Raw genomic sequence first — 19,499 nt, forward strand, 5'->3', positions numbered from 1 at the left:
CCTTTGATGAATGATTCGGTTCAACGAATCTACCCTTTGGTGTAGATATCAGTTCTACAACCACTCGATAGGGCATTACTAGATAAGCTTGCTGGCCAGGAATACTTTATGACGCTTCACTGAGTCTTGTTACTACAGACTACTGGTAACAGCGTGTTTGTGTATCGCTGGGTGCAATTATTGCAGATGGTTCGTCATCTTCAGCTCCCTTTGTTTTACATGATAAGCAAGTTTCTGGACAGATAACAGATGGGTCAAGTTTTTGCACATGGTACCAGCAGTGATGTTTTGTCAAATAGCCAGCATAGCTCAGCCCGGAATTTATGGGTTGCGACTCGCCCGGTTAACCGAAGACCGTGTTTTCCGTCTTTTTGTCACTCGTGTGTAACGTTTGCAAATGGCGGACTACTGTTTGTTTACTGGAATTTTGATGATTAGAGTGACTATGAAATGTCCTTGCAGACTTGTCCTGGTCCCACGAATCGGATATCAAGTCCAGCCTTTAAATGCTAGTAACAATGAACGGTGCCATTCCCGGTAAGAGTGATTGTGTCGGGATTTCGACAGCCAGTCGAGAGAGACTGCTTATTAAGGGTGACAGACAAAAACACCTGTGAACGGTTTGACTTTTGCTGGGGTTACTCGGTTTTCTACACTAGCTCAAGCACTGAGTTCAGAGTTCACTGCAGTTAGGCATGGACTGTCACCAGGCAGCGATCTACTACCGTTATCACTCCATCTGGCGAACCATCATTTTGTTTGGCCAACCGAAACGTTCCTGAGGTCGCCGATCGTACGAATTTCTTCAATTGGTTTATAATGTTAACGTTCCTGTAGATTGACTGACAATGTCCATGCGCAGAACATACTACATTCAGCACTCCGTTAGAACTGACATAGTAGCTCGACTTATTGAACATTCTTATCTCAGGAGATACCTCTTTGTCAGAGGCAAGAGTTGTTAGACCTCTCATTTCCCTCGACCTGCGAGACGCCTACCTTCACATCCCGATACATCCAGACTATCGGAAGTATCTTCGATTTACTTTCAAGGGGTGTCATCGACTATATCGATGACTGTGTTCAAGCCCAGCAGGATCCAGTAATCCTTCCTCTCCACAGGCAGTTCATCATCAAGTTCCTCGCACAATTAGGATGGCTGCTGAATTCGGAGAAATCGGAGGTAACACCGACCCAGTGATTTCTTTTTATTGGGACAATATTCAACACACACATTCGTTCCACTCAGTGTCGAAGCAAGAGAGAGAGGTGCAAATCGTGAGATAGGATAAGTATATATATATACAATTTATATTAACATTTTCTATTCCATCCATTTGAGTGGGATAGGGGAGTTAATTGACCTAGCGCTTCTGCAAATGTCAATGCCCTGAAAAACAGCGTTACCCCAATAGTGTAGGGATACATTCAAAATTTTGGGTGAATCGTTTTCCAAATTCCAAATTCTTTTTCATAGAGATCTTCCTTGGGGTACATATATGCATTTTCTGCGACTGAAAATGTCATGTGACAGTTGTAACAATGTTTTAATAAAGGATTGTACAATAAATACAAAAGCCTTTATATTTACTACACGTCTCCCCACCACGTAGAGTTACCTTTCCACCACACATGCGAGGTCAACTAGGTAAGTAGCCTAGCCCGAATCACACGTGCTGATTTGACTGGATTGTTAGATGTCTGAGACTTCAAATACTGTATGTATCTTGTCTTTATTCGTTCTTGAGAGCGTTTTATCGACTTTGCAGTTGGTGTCTTATATTATGTGACTTACTGTTGTAATTTACACTTTTTGTCCCCGTGGTTTACATACGTTTTTTGCTATTCCATGGTGGGAATTTGGCATTGGTATGTGTTTGAAACTTGCATATTAAAACAATTGCTTCATTTTGCGTACTTATTTCACATATTTTCAATGTTTTGATGTGTTATGGTATTTTGTGCACCGTTAGCATCATGCTTTGCATGTTTGCTTTCAGGCGTTACGGCATGCTCGGCATGCGGACAAAATATTCCTCCTCAAGATGGGCATGATAAATGCCTTTGCTATTTGGAAAAGGCTGGCCATAATCCTGATGTGTGCGAACTTTGTCTGGGTTTCACACCAAAAGCTCGCAAACAAAGAGCGGCTGACTTCCTCGTTTTTAAAGAGCTCCGTGAGGCAGGTGACCCCACCCCACAGCGGAGATCCCTCCCTCCAAGGCAAAAAATGCTAAACATAGGTCAAAATGCGCGCAGGATAAACCTGTGTCTGTTGCTACTGTTACCAATCAGCCTTCAGTTAGTGCGCAGCCTTCCTTTGATATGTCAATTCTTTATTCCAACAGTACATGGACTCTATGAAGTCTCTCCTCCATGAGTCTATTTATGGGCTCCACCAAGAGTTCATGGCTAACTCTGGGGTTTGGGGCGGAGAGTTCTTATGTGGTGTTGCCAGGCTCGGCTAGATCTCAGAGCCTTGAGTCTACCGTTGATCCCTTGCCTCTGGCTTTGGGTCCGGCTGTCTTGGCTCCGATGGTGAGGGAAGGTTCGCGCCCAGTCCCTCTGTCCGTCTTGGCTCGTGGACCATTGAGTATACCTGGGTTACCGGCAGCTCCGACCACTCGAGCCTTACCCTTGAGCATGGAAGCCACTGTTCCGCCAGTGGACTTCCAGGAGTCTCAGGACTGGAACTGCCAATTTTCCCCTGGCTTCCTCGGGATGAACTTCGTCTGGGTCGGTGGTCGGCTCATCCTTCAGGGGGTTCGGAGGCCGAGTCCATGGAGGTCGTGGATGCAGAGGAATCTGAGCAAACTTTTCATATTTCTTCAGCTTTACGGGAGGTTCGCCAGCGCATCGCGCAGGTTCTCCCTCAGGCTGCGGTCCCACTAGAGCATCAGGGTTCGGCTAAGTTCCGTCTTCTTGGGGAGGCGTTTGCCCCTAGGCAGCCTACCCAGACTCGGCTCCGTGTTCTCCCATCACTAGTGCAGGATGTTGTCGACCCCTTGCTCGCTGGGTCTAGGCTTCGCTTTCACTTACCAGAGCTTGTGAAGTGCTACCAGTTAGGGGACGTACCGGTGGTGGATTAATGCGTTTATACCACGGTGACCTTCTGGGGAGGCTCGGCTTCCTCGCTTGCTGCTCTGGCAGCTAAACAGGGTCGGCTGGTTCCACCCTTTCCCCACTCAGGGGCCCCTCTGCATGCGGCGTATCGGAGCTATGAGCAAGTTTTCTGAAATGCAAGTCAGCAGATCAGGGTAATGGTCTATGGGGCGTATCTGTCCTCACTTCAGAGATCCGTCCTGGGACCGAAAGCACACACTAGCGACGTTTCGCTGAATGCGGTTCTGCTCCGGCAGCTTACCGAGGTACAGGCTCACCTGACCCCCAATTCATTACGACCGGCGGCGTCACAGGTCCTGGGGGCACAGCAGGTCATTCTGGAGGCTGCAGCTAACCTTCCTTCAAGCATTCTAAGGCCTTGTTCGAACAACTGCAGGTTACTCGCCCCCGCCCTTCTGTTGCGAGTTCCTCCTCTGGGGCGCAGCCTATGCCCGAGTCTGCTGGCTGGCGTCGACCGCTAGGCAGGGGTAGGAGGAGGAGCCGCCCCGCCAAGGGTGGAAGCAAGGATCAGGCTCCTGCTGGTTCATAGCAGCCTTTTCGCAGTCGTGTGTGTGTGTGCAACCTGTGGGTGGCCGCCTCTCTCTATTCCAGTCGGAGTGGGAGAAGGCAACAAACAACCCTTGGGTGCTGTCCGCCATTACTGTCAGCCACTTACCACAATGGTAGCGAGGCCCGGTAGAGTTTACCGGCATAAGGCGCACTCCCATGCCGTCATGTCCGGTCAAGGCTGGTATTCCGCTCGACGAGGTTCAGGCTTTGCTGACCAAGTCCACCATAGAGTGTGTTCCACCGGGAGAGGAAATGTCGGGAATGTACTCCACGTACTTCCTCATACCGAAGAAAGTCAGCGGGTTCTGTCCCATACTCAAGCTCAAGGGGTTGAATCGCATGATAGAGGTTCCGTCCTTCAAGATGGAGATACTTAGCTCAGTGATCTCATCTGTACAGCCCGGCTCACATCGATCGACCTAAAGGATGCGTATCTTTATGTGCCAATCCATCCCTCGTTCAAGAGTTACCTTTGGTTCTCGTTCGACGGGGTTTGCTACCAATCTCGGGTTCCCCCCTTCGGCATATCTACTGCCCCCAGGGTGTTCACCAAGCTCATGTTGGTGCCGGCAACGTTAGCATGATCGCAAGGAAGACATTGTCATCCTTACCTGGACGCCTGGTTGCTGCGGGCACTAACTCAGCCAGCGAGTCTAGACCCTACACATGTGGTGTTAGATATTCTAGTCCGTCTGGGGTGGATCGTGAACCTCAAGAAATCCGACCTGGTACCCACCAAGGAATTGGTATTTCTAGGGGCGAGATTCGCAACGCATCAGGGTTTGGTTTCCCTTTCGCCTGTTCGTATCACCAGAGTCTGTATCACCAACTGAGAGACTCCAGGTTGGTATTCGAGAGCTTCCGGGATCACTTTCGGGGCCAGGTTGTTCGCTTGCAAACTGCACGGCCATGACGTACATTCTGAAGCAAGGCGTCACGGTGTCTCCAGCCTCCTTCGGGAGACGTGGGAGTTCCTACTGCAGTGCGACCAGTACGATTGTCAGGTGATTCCGGTATATCTCCCGCGGCTGGAGAACGTTCGAGCAGACGAGCTCTCTAGCCAGATTCTGGCCTAACTGAGTGAAAGCTCGATTGGTGGATATTAGGGGTTACTTCCCAGTTGTACGGGTCATTCCAGGTGGATCTGTTCGCGTCTGGCGGGACGAATCAGATACCAGTGTTCTGCTCTCGAATACTGGACCAGAAGGCGTGGCCTCTGTCGCCTTCCTGCTGGATTGGACGGACAGGTTACTGTGGGCGTTCCCACCTCTACCGCTGATCCCCAGGGTGCTCTCCGGCTCGGCTACTTGTGCTACTGGCACCGCTATGGCCGTCACAGAGCTGGTTTCCGGTAATTCTCAGGTTTCTCGCTCAGCCTCCTGTTCTATTGCCTTTACGACCGGACATTCTCACTCAGAACGGGGTGCCACACCCGGATCTGCGGATCCAGTGGGTGACCTGGACTCTGTCAGGTCTAGCCTCGAAGCAAGCAGAATTCCTGGCGCAGTTGCAGACACAATTCTGGCTTCGAGGCGGGATTCGACAAATGTTCAATATGAGGATAGGTTGTCCCGCTATGCGCGCTGGTGTTCAGATAAGGGGATTGCAGATCCCTTTCCTGCGGATTTAGTCCGAGTTCTGGAGTTCCTTCAGTCTCATTTGGAGGAGGGTTTGGTGGCCTTGCCCATTCGTGGCTGCTCCACTGCTATTTCCACTTTTCACACCCGTGTCGATGGTGCTCTTCTGGGGCAGCACCCTCTTGTACAGCACTTTTTAGCCTGCGTGGATCGGGTTCGACCTGCTCTCAGGCAAACCAGCCCAGCTTGGGATTTGTCAATCATGCTAGATTGGCTGTCCAGTACTGTTTTCTCACGTCTACCGGCTATTTCACTCTAGTTGATAACGTGGAAAACAGCCATTCTGGTGGCTGTAGAAGGGTCGGTGATATTCACGCAATGTCGTCCGACCCGGCGCTGACACTTTTCCATCCAGACTGTCAGTATTCGCCTCCCGGATAGCTACTGTCCAAAGATCGATCACGCTTTCCATGTGACAGCTCCTATTGATCTTCACACTCTTACCCAGCCTTCTACATCAGGGACCACTCCTACGAGTGCTCACCTGTTGGATGTCTGCAAGACCCTTTGGGTCTATATCAAATGAACACAGGGTATCCTCCGTACAGGTACCCAGCTGTTCTGCTGATACAGTGGCGGGAAGGCTGGGGTTACTGCCAGTAAACAGACACTTTCTCGCTGGCTTGTTTCTGTTATATGTGCAGCTTCTCCGGCTAAGGGTAAGGGTAAGCCTCCCCCCGAGGGGTTGAAGGCTCACTCGGTTAGGGCAGTGGCTATCAGAATCTGAGTACATTCCTCCCCTACGAGTCACCACCCATCATGCCTCTCGCCGAGTTGTGGGCCATGTGACCAGGTGAGTGTTTTGGCGTAAGTAGCATGTTTGGTTACGATATCGCTATTTTATTGTACAGTAACAGAATTCCCACCTCCCTAGCCTTCGGTCTTTGGGAGTCTGTGTATATGCATATATATGTACCCCAAGGAAGATCTCTATGAAAAAGAATTAGCTAAACCTGTAGAAGTTTCCAATTCTTTGAAGAGAATCGTCCTTGGGGTAGGTCCGCCCACCCCGCAGTTCTGTTCACTGACAGTTTGTCAGCAGAAGGAATGATGATTCGGGCTAGGCTGCTTACCTGGTTGACCGCGCATGTGTGGTGGAAAGGTAACTCCACGTGGTGGGGGGCTGTATAGTAAATATAAAGGCTTTTTTTATTTATTGTACAATCTTTTATTAAAACATTGTTACAACTGTCACATGACATTTTCAGTTGCAGAAAATGCATATATGTACCACAAGGAAGATTCTCTTCAAAGAATTGGAAACCTCTACAGGTTTAGCTAAATTTATAGCATTGACCAATCACAACTCGTGTTACATACTAAGTTGAATCAGAATATAAGTTAGATCTTATTGTGTGTTTTGTTTGCTGTTTTACATACTTTTTTACTCCACAATATTTCAGGATTTTTATGCTAAATTGTCTTTAGATACGATGACATGTTCTCATCCATATGACCAAACCTGACCACTCAATCCATTAGTCACTTCTTCAGAGTCTGTTTTAGACCGCGCCCTTGCTCCATTGATGCATAGTAGTAAAAAATGACACAATTCCATGACCTGGTGGGTCCGTTTGACGCGCCATAAAAATAAAATGACTCGTAACAATCATGCATAAACATACATAGCCAAACTTGCTAATATTTTCAACTTGTTTAATTTCAAGGCCACAAGGGGACTTTAACGTTTTACTCTTGTCAGCGAGATATCTCAAGAACCGTTCACTAGATTTTCTTCATATTCAACACTAAGTATTTTCTAGGGAAGGTGCAGGGCCCAGTCGATTTTGGTGACCTTCACATAATTTCCAAGGTCATGGTGACACTGAAGATTTCAGCATATAACCTGCATGTTATGCTTGTCAGCGAGATACCTCAAGAACCATTCACTGGATTTTCTTCATATTTGGCGCCAAGATTCATCCAGGGAAGGCGCAGGGCCCAGTCGATTTTGTTGACCTTCTCGTAATTTTCAAGGTCACGAAGACACTGAAGATTTCAGTATGTTATCCTGCATGTTAAGATGGTCAGCAAGATATCACAAAAACCATTCACTGGTATTTTTTATATTTGACACCAAGCTTCATCTAATGAAGGCGCAGGGTCCAGTCAATATTGGTGACCTTCACATAATTTTCAAGGTCACTGCGACACTTTGAAGATTTTAGCATGTTAACCTGAATTCACTGGATTTTCTTCATAAACTTTCAAGACTTCCCTTGAATGTTTTTCAATAAGCAATTTCTTTAGTACAATTTTTGCATATTTCATACACTATGATATTCATGTCAAGGTCAAAGTCAGTCTTGAAAATATTTGTCTGTTTGAACAACTAAAGAGCCAGATATCAAGAGAGGTTGACTGGTCATGTTTTTGTTGACATTTAACTTCATCTTAAACTTTAATTACTTTTTAAGTTTCATTTGATAATTTGCGGCGGGGTATTATGTCACCTTAGTGACAATGCTTGTTTGAAATTAAAACAGACTGTCACTGCGATATAAGGTTACAAGATAATAACTTTTATGGTCATCTCATTAAATTAACGGTGTGCCACTAAAGTACTGTCGGAAATAGAAAAAAACCCTGTTTTTATGCTGTCACTCTGTATCCCTAAAACTTACACAATTGCAAATAGCATATGTCGAAATAACCCACTTCGGCCTAACTCGGCATTCAGTGGGATGCGTAATAGGATAACCAGAAAAGCATGTTTACTCGTAAAATCGGGCAAAACTTAGAAAAAAATACGAATAGCTGCTGAAAACAATAGATCAGACTATAGATGGCAATAAGGTCGCTCAGCCAGATATGAAGATGGACCGTCGACTCACCTGGCATGAAATAAATGTGCTGCCTACAGGCACAAGGGGTCATCTCAAAGATATTTAGTGCTTTTTCATGTGTGTTGACTATGCCTCATCTATTGATTAACATCTTACGTGTTTTTCTTTCATGAAGTTTATGTTGAGATATGTAAAAGAGTATGATACCTGATAACCATAGAAGCGCATCGTATTAAATGTCTCAAAATAGGTGGCATGACCACCCGATCGCGAAGATCGACAGGACTGGATATTATTTGTAAATGGTTATGACATGCCTTGTACTTCCCCAGTATAATTTCCCTAAAGGATTCTCTTATCTTAGCTGATATCTCTATCCCCCAGCCTGACCCCAACGATTGTCTGCGACACCCGTCCAGGTTTTGCTTTTGAGACGAACCCTCCTATCTGTTTCTTTTTATAGTGACAGTGAGACTCCATGGTAGCTACATCCTTATTAGTTTCAGCATGAAAGTTATTATTTTTTGTGCCAACTATCGTTTATAATGAATCTACGTCTAATTTCAAATTGGGCATTTAAAAAGTGTCCCGAAGTTTGTAATACAATATATATTGTCGCACACTTATTTGCATAAAGCCATGTTCTGTTCCAAATACATCGTTTTGGACTTTGAAAAAACCTGCATTGCTCATTTCTGCACTAATCTCTCCTCAGTAAAGTCCTTTTTCTACGTTTCCTATGTCCCTACCACTGAGACTGTAGTTAGGCTGAACTTACTTTAACAGATATTTCACACTTGCACATATCAACTACATAAATTGTAGAGATAAATGAGAAAATACAGTTTTTTTCTATTTCCGACAGTACTTTAGTTTCATTACCCATGGGCCCAGGGCCCACTTCATCTGAAAAGTAAAATAGACACTGCTTCTTTTAGGGGCTCTTACATGGATACCTTTAAGGGAGGGTCACTTGTTATTACATTCACCCAGTTTACTCCTCTTTTATTATTTATGTTTTGTGATATAGTTTTGTTCCCTTCAGAACTAGATGCTGAAGTCAGACGTGCTAATCATCTCTAATTATGTTGTTTGCTTTAACTAGAAATATAGAGATCCATGCATCAGTTCCAAATTTTGTCTCTGGTAATAATGTTTTGTGAGGAGAATACAATTATGTCCACTGAAAAAAATTATGTACCAAAAATAGGACCAAGCATTTGTGTGTAATTCCATTATGGGGTAATATGCAGTTGTTACTTGTTCTCATGAACTTGTTCTCAAGAGATGAATACATGTATGACTCATGCCTTCTAGTTGCTGAATGACTGCCAAGTGTTCGGAATCAGTAGCATTATCTGAATAAGTCATGCACCTGTACATCACTATATTGTTGTGTCATGTTCACGATATGAGACAGTAGTTATCTCAGTTTGATAGTGATATATATGAGCATGATGAAGAATCCAGTTTCCTGAGTAATGTGAAAACTTGCTACTGAATGTGACCTCTGCCTACAGCCTGGCACCCCCACCTCCAGGGCTTCTACAGCTGGGAGCAAGCTACCCCTACCAAGCAACGGCAGCCCCAACCTGGATGAATCCTCCTTCTCAAACTCTCTCATGGAAGACATGTTTAAGGTAGGACTTCAAACATTAGTACAGATACTGGTTAGTTTGTCCAAGTCCACTGCACATTGCTGTACCCGCAACTAGGTGTTTGCAGGTATTCATGTGGCCACCATCTGGTTATATACCAACGGATTTGCGGGTTCTTTTAAGTGCACAGGGTTGTGTACTTGTACACTAGGGGTTGTGACAACACTGAAAGAGTCTGCACACAAAGTTGACTCCAAAGTTTTTACACCCGGACACAACACTGGATCACTAGCCTGGCGCCTGAGCCAGCTCCCCCCCCCCGAGCCCCCAAAGTTGGTGAGAAAGTAAGAAAACATATAACCTATAACTTCTGGTTTATTGCATCTAGTAGTGTTTTGGCAGATTACAGGGTTGATGTTGTTATGGTAATCTGCTGTTGTTTATTTCAATATATCCTATATGTGTATCTCTCTCTACCTAGCGGTAGTCCATATGTATCATACCACAATTATAGCTGTGATTCATGAGACTCTATTCCACCACAGGACTCTGAAGATGACGATGAGCCGATCAGTAAGCGTGCCCGCCACACCCCCATTATCATGAGTGATAGTGGAGATGAGGAACAGGAAGTGGTGCAGCCTGTGCCAAAGAGGAAAGGAGCTGCAGACAGGAAATTCAGTTTTCATGCTGCTCAAGGTCCTATGAAGAGTTCTAACCAAGCTCCTTGCACAGATCAAAGAGCAGCCACTTTGAAGACAAATTTCAACATCACACCTATTAAAACAGGTTTGTGGCCATCTTTCCAAACGATGCCATGTTAGAAGCTGTATTAGTGTAGTAAAGTAGCTGTGTACTTATCTATAGAGATTCATTTTAAGAAAACAATGCAGTGGACATCTTCTACCACTGATCTGATGCAGTATTTTGTTTTTAACATTGTTAACATACGCATGGAAATATTTGAACCATACATAATGTATCTGTGTATTGTTTCCTTGATGCAAATTTTGATCCAGAATGCATTAGTGTGTGACAATGAATGTATTGTATGAGGGTTGGGTTTTTTTCTACAGAATCTCAAAGTGTTACAAACAGTATGGAGCAGAAAGTAAGTAGACTTTTTTCAGCATCCAGTTCTGGCATTTCAACAAGTTTGATATGTACAATTAGATATTGTAAGGTGTTATTTATGGTAACAATGTTCCTCTATTGTCTTGGAATACAATGATTCCCTTCTAGAGAGCTCCTCAGCTGTGGCTGTTATGTTGTGTGTGTGTATATCTGGTTTCTGGAAGTAGGGTAAACATTCTAGGGCCCCGTTCCAGAAAGCGATCTTAATGCTATGATGATTGTAAGCCTATGTTGAAGGCTTGGATTTACGTTAACCTTTGCACTAAGACCGTGTTGTGGAATAGGGGTCAGAACTTTCAGACGAGGTAGAGAGCCTGTTGGAGTTTTAGTTACTTATATGTAATGACTGTACCAGATCACACCGGACAACCTGGACTACAAGCAGTTGGTTAATGTCATGGATGAGGTCTGCGACATCATCAGCAAAGTCAGCTCAGCTGACCTCATGGACATTGTATCTCGTGACTACGACAGACTACAGAAGCTTCTGTATCTCAGGTAAAGTACTAGTCTATGATACACTGGCTTGCCACTGTTGTGATGATAACAGAGGTGTTATCAGTACATTTCATTTCAGCTAGTTACTTTGATGGCATTTGTTTTGTTTGGTACCCAATATAGCTTGAGGTTAGTATGACTCAACACATATATCATGTTTGCTGGATCAATACTGTCAAATCAAATGTGTGTGAATGGACTATTTGAATATTTGTCATCTTCTTTCATTTCTTTTGTGTAGTGAGCACAGACACACAAAGACAGATGCATGCACATGCACACGCACACACACACACACACGCACACACATACCTCCAGTGTTAGAGTTTAATGGGGTTCATGGAGTCTTGATGATTTGGCTATATCATGTCAGTGTTGTTATCCTATAGATTTTGTTTGAATTATTTTTGTTACAAGGACATAACTTTCTTGCTCACTGTATATTGTACGAGTATTGAGTCACAAACGTCACTGAAGATGGATAGTTTTTACCTTACTGCAGGTAGTCTTTTCTTCATAAGTTCTTTTAATTACATGTCCAGGAAACAACTCAAAGAACGCCTTGGCCCACAGTCTGCATCAGGTGTAGGACGACGTGATAGTGACTGCATTGCTGGTAGATCTTTGAAAAATGAGACCTTTAATTCAGAAAGCAGGACATTGTTCTCACCTCAACCATCTTCCTCTCTATTTTGTACTACATTCAAGACACCGGATATAAATCACAGCATGATGAAGACACCGCTGCCTGTGACAAGTACAGCCATCAAGAAGACGAGTGCCACAAAAATGCAACTAGGATCTGACTCGCCAATCCCTTGTGGGGATAGCTTCTTTGAGGATGATGTCGAACTTACACAGTCAAAAATGAACTATATGAAAGGGTTCAGGAAATCTTTAACAAGTCCAAAGAGTTCCTCAACCCTGAACACTGTTGACAAAAATAATTCAAATAGCCAGAACAATTCTGTGTCCTGTGGTGCATACTCAGAGTCATTTCAAAGACAAGAACCTCGAGATACCTTCTCTGTGAACAGTAGTGTGAACATGTCTTCCTTCCAAGGTGAACACACTTCAGTGATGGAGGACAGTGCTGACTTCTTCAATGATACATCTAAACATGGAGGCAACTACACATTTGAGTACAGCCTACAAGAAGGGCCTGCTGTCAACAAGGAGAAGCAGGTGAAGCAGAATAAAGAGCTGACAGGGCCATCTCCTACCAGCAATGGTGCCTTCTTTGATGATGACTTTCCTGATGATCTCTATAACATTGAAGATTTCCAGGCTATGGAGGCATCTCAGGATAATTACAATCACAACAGTCAAGCACCTCAATTTTCAGGTGAGAGATTTATCTTTGTTTTTAATAATGCATTTATCATAACTGTATGTATCATTGCGTTTGGAAATGTTGGTATAGTGTGATCAGGTGAAAGTAATCTGCACTATTGAGTACCAGTTATCATCTGTGACTACAGGGGATCCAGGGTTAGAATAGGTTGCTGGCATTCTATAGCTTGTCCAGCACTGAACTGGATCAGCACAATTACTTGGTATATTGTGTGTCACCGTGTTGTGGGTTGATGAAGCTGGAATACTGTTGACAGCATCTTTATTGAACATTCACAGATTGTTTGTGTCATTGCTCCTCTCTGTCTTGAAATTCCGAGTTGATAGTGATTCTGACTTTATGTAACAACTATTTATGTGTAATGATGAGAATAATGTATGTATCTGATGTCTGAGATTTGTAAGCATGGTATAACATGGGCTGTCTATAGAACATCTCTTTAATAGACAGTTCTTACCATTTAATTCCAAAGTAGAATAAATACTGGTACTCTCCTGCAGCCCACTGTTAGTTCTACAAATAGACTCTGAAAAAGGATGGTTAGAATTGTGGTGCTTTATTTTGTAACTGGTCAACATGAATGCTAGCCCTTCAAATGTTTCAGCATCAGCATCAAAACACACACCCCAGTCCAGGCCAACATCTTCATTTACATCATCACATCAGGAACATTCTCAGCATCAGGATTTGTCATCAGCTGAGGGTTAGTTACCATTACACCTGCCTATTGTTAGGTGTTGTAATCATGGCTCTCATTTATCAATGCTGGTAAAAAAACTGACATGAAGGAAAGATAGTTGATTATTTCTAAGCTTGTTAGCATCCTACCAAAGAGGTAAATGTCTGAGAACTGGATCAGTTAAGGCTTCTGACACACTGTGATATATGTAATATTGTTCAAAGCTACATTAAACCCCATCTCACTTGCTCTTAAATCTCAACAACCTAATGTTGGACATATTGTATAAGAGAAAAATAATCACAATAATTTATTAATCATAATAACTTTGATGAGTGTGTGTTTTCACCAACGGTATCTGACACTTGACTGTTCAGATGTCTACCAGCCCATGTTTGCTGGCACAGACAAGGATGATGGAGCTAGTGGGAAGTTTGACGGCCATGTGTTCCCTCACAGCAAGGAGCTGCTCAAGGTGTTCAAGCAGGTGTTTGGTCTGCGGGAGTTCCGACACAACCAGCTCCAGGCCATCAATGCCTCACTGCTGGGACTGGATACATTCATTCTGATGCCAACAGGTAATGTGGGAAGTCCTTGTGTTCTTAACATTTGTTGTCTTGCGTTGGGTGTGGGTACTATGCAATTATTTCATTGGAACCTTGGACTGTCGCCGCAATTAGATGTCAACAAACCAGATTGTTAGGTTTCACTAATATGGTGAAAGCCTCTTAAGTATATCCTCTAATACCTGCTAATACATAGTTCCAAATAGTCATAATGGTGTTATACCAAGCACAGTTACTGTTGTCGTTTATGCATGACAAGGTGGAGATGACTCAGTGGATGCTATCTGATATATGAGAGTATGTCCTGTCAGTCAAACTGTGTGTCCTGTGTATTCAGGTGGTGGAAAGAGTTTGTGTTACCAGCTTCCAGCTCTAGTCACAAACGGGGTGTGTATAGTTATCTCCCCTTTGAGAGCTCTCATCCAGGATCAGGTTCAGAGACTCATTTCTCTAGATGTAAGTATTTCCTACATATGTGGACTACTCTTACTCAATACAAAGTTTAAAATAGCTTGCATAATTAGCAGCATTTCTTTCAAAGTCTTTCACCACTTGGTAGAAATTATTGGAATTTTCTGGAAGAATGTCAGTTGATGATTATGTTAATTCTTATTTTGATTTGTTACTCTGCTCTACCATAGCAATTATCAGCGCAACAAAACATGTCTTGAATGCTTTTTAGTAGCTGACCTTTTAACCCATTTCAGCAAGTGTTCTTTGTGATTCTTTCAACATTCTTTTGTTTATACATCTGTGCTTGTCTCCCCAGATCCCAGCTGCCCACTTGTCCAGTGACATCGACCAGGCTCAAGCCCAGCATGTCTACCACCAGCTGTCTAAGAGAGATCCAGGCATCAAACTGCTGTATGTCACACCAGAGAAGGTAAAGGGTCATGCTTTGCAAACTTGTCCTGAGTAAACTTTGCATCATTAACTCTTTAAAATCTTTCTCATCATCAAAGTTGTTTAGATCGTTGTATGTATGTAATGAACCCCAATTAATCAAGAATCCACTTTCCAGCCAGTCACTGTTGTAAATGTCCCCGTATTTTTATACCCGTGAACATTTTGTCAGAATTAACCTTCAACAGCCCATGCTTGTTCTAAGAGCTGACTAACAGGATCAGGTGGTCGGACTCACTGACTTAATTGATGCATGTCAGTTTATCCCATTTACATAGATCATCAAATCACTGGATTGTCTAGACCAGATTTGCTTTTTAACAGGCAGTCGTCACAGAGCCAGAATATTGCCAAATACCACATTAAACAACACACATAATTTCAAAGATGTCATACGTTGACACATTGTTAACTCCTTAACAATTTAATGAGAGGTGTACTGTCCAGATTAGAGAGGTGCGACTCTGTGATATTAATGTGTAATGATGTAGATGCCTGAAGTGTCTGTTGTCCCCACAGCTGTCTGCCAGCGCCAAGCTCCTGGAATCTCTGCCATCTGTATGATCCAAGTTGTTGGAAGGTTTTTCCTTATCCTGACTCATGCTAATTTTTGCTTGTCTTCTGCTCTTTTCTTGTCTTCTTGAACTTAGTGGAAACACTTGTATCTCCCTAATTGAAGCTCCCTTCAATGTAAAATCACTAATTAGTACTCACCACGAAGTTACCTCCCTTCCACAAGCTGGAAACGAGGGCCACCTTCACCCATGTGCCTCACTCTCCCTTCTTCGCCCAGTGAGCTGGACGTGAGAGCTTTGTGTCTCCCGACACTATATCCTTTGATTTATATTTAGTTAGTTACCTCAGATAGACATCTATAGAGGTTTAGCTAGTATCCTTCAACGATTATATATTGATATTTAGTCGCTTTTTCTACAGTTTATTCATGGACGCCGCGGTTTGTTTCAGTGGATTACGTTGATGAAAATTTTGTACTATTGCAGATTACGGTTTTATTCTGCTGCTGATCCGCTTTTAATATGCCTTAGTACGGCCATGTTCATTTTATTCACATTGCAGTTGCGGTACTAATTTATCCAATTCTACCTTTTATTAATATTTACTTTGGCGCTTTGAGACGCGCGAGCAGCAGATAGGTCGCGATGCAGAGTCTAGTATGACTGATACACCTGAACCCTCGCCAGTCTACTGTTGTTGGTCGAATTCTCCCGTGGTGGTGTTCCGCTAGAGTGGTGGAGAGGCGGGACGTGAGTCCGCCATCTCCAAGAAGCGTCCTGCTTCCCCAGACATCCCATCGTCGCAGCCGTAGACTAGAGGTTTTCTACTACATCTCTACAGCCGGATTTGGGCCTGTATGATGATCAGCCGATCATCATACCTGATGTACATCAAAAGAATGACCGATGTCGGCAACAGTGATGTCAGCGCAGATCAGCATGCAGCCTGATGTACCAACGCTGATATTCGATGATCTTCCTGAGGGTCCCATCGCTACCAACACTCAACGCAGACGTCGCACACCGAGGGCAGCGTTGACATCTGAGGGGAAATCAACGAAGTCTACTAGGACTTTCTCAACCGAGATTGTTCCAGCCGCAGACCTGGACGTCTACGATGATCAGCCGATCATCATCCCTCCGACATACGCCACAAGAAGCGACCCGTGACAGCTACAATGACATCAGCAGAGATCACCATGCAGCCTGATGCCTCTACACTGATGTCGGACGATATTCCTGTGGACCCTCTCCATTAACACCGCAGATAAGGCACCGACGACTCGCCGCAGTCCATCCCTGAGGACCTGATGCGCAAATTATGACCATGATGGAGGATCGCTACAGACTGCAGAAGCAGGGACCGAAGCCTTCGCTGAAGGCTCCAACGTAGACAGCACCCCAGAGGCACCCCCGGCCAACGAAAGCAACCAGGACGATATCACCTTCGCAAGGAAGGAAGTCACGGACCACCTTTGACGAAGGACCTAGATGTACAGCCTTCGAAGGCCTTCGCTAAGGCGGATAGATCATCACCTTCTTCGGTTTCATCCCTAGATGTGGACTCGACCATCAGACATCACGGAAGCCTTCGCGAAGGTCATATCGCCGTTCTCCCCGACCGGACGAGGAAGCTTCGCTAAGGCATTCGCTGGCGACACCTGAATCCAGATCATCATCATCTAGAAGGACATCGAGGGACTACACAAGAGCTTCGCGAAGCTATCAACGTTCTCCTCACAAGTCTCCGAGAAAATCAACCCATAGACAAGTTGATCATCAATATCAAGAATAAGAACTACAATCGTAAATTGGTTCAGTTGAATCCATGACGAGACGTATGTTCTTGGCCTAAATAGATCTAGAACGATCAATGAGACACTTATCACCAGACTTCGTAACACGACTTCTGAAGATGATAAGATGATCCACTCGGCCCTACTTATGCAGAACCAGCAAGTCCCAGGCCGCCTCCGCGAAGGAGCTAGAGCCTCACCAGCCACAAGGGACATCGCAAGGAGGAGAAGCGCCACGACTCCCGCGATCCTGTTAAACACAGAGGCCGTTCGTAGCAAGTGCTGCATATATATATATATATATATATATATATATACTAATCGGAGTTTGATCTCGATACCTTCGCGAAGGTCACGAAGGCTAAGTGGCTCCAAGTCTACTTCACTCCAGAAGGGATACTTCGAGAGCTTCGCTAAGTCTCCAGAGTTCACCGAGGAAGTCTCCTCCAAGGTCTCCATATACCAGCCATTCGTCATATATAACTACTGCCAGTCCGTTTCAAGACATCGCATAAGTTGTCTATCAACTGTATGCCAGATGCCATCTATTAGCCTACGCCAAGACAATTGCACAGGCTATTTTACAACACAGAACGCCGCTGTATTAATTAGTCAACGACGCTTCATAGATCTTCACAGAAATCAACTATTCCGAGATAGATGGCTAGAATATGCAATCCCGACGACGATATACGATTATCTACATGCGTGACCATTACGCATATCTGCAGACAATTCAATATTGAAATTGAACAGCAGCCTTGTTACAGCGTAGTATAACTCATAATCGTCAACTTTTCTGAGAAGAAATATGTACAACAAGTTGAGCTTTAATTCTACAATTATGACGATACATTCATGTATACAGTCTACAAGCTGACAACTTGCAAGGTTATTGTACCTTTATATAAGGAAGTCGGAATTAGATTCAAACTGAAGTTACTTTCACGCACAGCCAGGAAAATGACCTACCCAGCATTAATATTACAGAGCGAGGTATTTCATACCAAGGTTTCGCTTACCATTAACCCTCAAAACACGTGGTCACTCGGGTAACTTCGAAGCTACGGTGAAGACCGACGATTATGCTAATATCAACGACGGCAAGATTTTATACAAGGTTTTTCCTACTACACCGGTGACATCACAGCTGGTATTCTACAGAATCAAAATGCCTTGTTCTGATTGGACCATGATGGACAACGACACTCCACGCAGAGGTCGATCTTAATTCACAGTTCAAGACTTACGCCACAAGTGACAACTATATATCAGTGAACGAGCAAGCCTCCTTACAGTCCAGTTAACCTGAACCTTCATGATTGGGCTGCTTTCTTCAGGTTAGAGGCCTCCCCTGTCAAGTTAGGACGAGAGCACGGCAGTCAGGCTTAATTTACATAAAGTTCAACGAGGACAGACACACCTGGTTGTGCACCTACATCGCCAAGAACCTCGCAGCTTAATTACCTAGACGACGGGATACAAGTTGATCTAAACCCACAGCGTCTCAGACTACAGTTGAATTTAATCATCAAGCTACTAACACAACTGGATGGTTAGTAAACCTACTTAAGCTTCTGATTGGAGAATTAAAACGGAAATTTCACGCTCCAACTTGGGGATCTGTATATAGTACTCCAACACCTCACAAGTGAGGTTTATGAACACGCCTGGATAACATACTTGGGCTCCATGATACGATGATTCTATCACGATGGCCAGCAAGAGCACTGTAAATTTATCTCCACCGAACCTCACAGGAAGGGAAAATGCAACAGATTATTTCCTCTATCCTCAACGTAGGCAGAATGAAGTCTCACGTACTATATCTCCGTTGGATCAGAACTGTCATACTATGTGCATACAAGACGGATGGACCCAATCCGACCCTCCATGAGCTTTAATACTCATGATATTAGAACGTTAACTTCTACAATTGATTTACACAAATGTTTTTTTGGAATAATGGAGGGTTTATTTCTGGAGATCCGATATGGTGGTTGCCAACCATTATCTGAGAGATATCACCACCGAGGACGTCTCAGGTATCCACCAATTCGATCCCATGGTCCTCGCACAACAATTGACAGTTCCTCGGAGAAGATAAGTCAATCTTACAGATTTCTACTTATCTTATAACAGTACTAAATAGCTACATGCTATATATAATTTGCTTAAGTTCCTTTTATCATCACAGTACTATCATTATTACATCATACAATATATAAGTTAACAACTCTACAGAGTTTGTTATATATATATTTACCTTAAGTTAATCATATCTTAAGAGTAGTACTATGGTAGCATGATAATGCATTAGCTAACAAACTCTACAGAGTTTTTGGCTATTATATACGTAGC

The 19,499-nt window shown here is 43.9% G+C and overlaps 1 protein-coding gene across 1 annotated transcript in view; it reads left to right on the top strand.

The window, feature by feature from the left end:
• Positions 1-19,499, top strand: part of LOC124279848 (Bloom syndrome protein homolog) — a 48,803-nt gene that overhangs the window by 9,265 nt on the left and 20,039 nt on the right. Inside the window, exons 7-17 of the mRNA XM_046715730.1 lie at positions 9,616-9,735; positions 10,239-10,482; positions 10,770-10,804; positions 11,183-11,325; positions 11,868-12,670; positions 13,284-13,382; positions 13,736-13,936; positions 14,262-14,380; positions 14,694-14,807; positions 15,347-15,385; positions 17,530-17,589. Of these exons, the coding sequence (XP_046571686.1) occupies positions 9,616-9,735; positions 10,239-10,482; positions 10,770-10,804; positions 11,183-11,325; positions 11,868-12,670; positions 13,284-13,382; positions 13,736-13,936; positions 14,262-14,380; positions 14,694-14,807; positions 15,347-15,385; positions 17,530-17,589 (1,977 nt within the window). The remainder of the gene's footprint in view (positions 1-9,615; positions 9,736-10,238; positions 10,483-10,769; positions 10,805-11,182; positions 11,326-11,867; positions 12,671-13,283; positions 13,383-13,735; positions 13,937-14,261; positions 14,381-14,693; positions 14,808-15,346; positions 15,386-17,529; positions 17,590-19,499) is intronic.

This window comes from Haliotis rubra, unplaced genomic scaffold, assembly GCF_003918875.1.
Source record: "Haliotis rubra isolate DU_JTF1 unplaced genomic scaffold, ASM391887v1 Scf107, whole genome shotgun sequence".
Classification (NCBI taxonomy): domain Eukaryota; kingdom Metazoa; phylum Mollusca; class Gastropoda; order Lepetellida; family Haliotidae; genus Haliotis; species Haliotis rubra.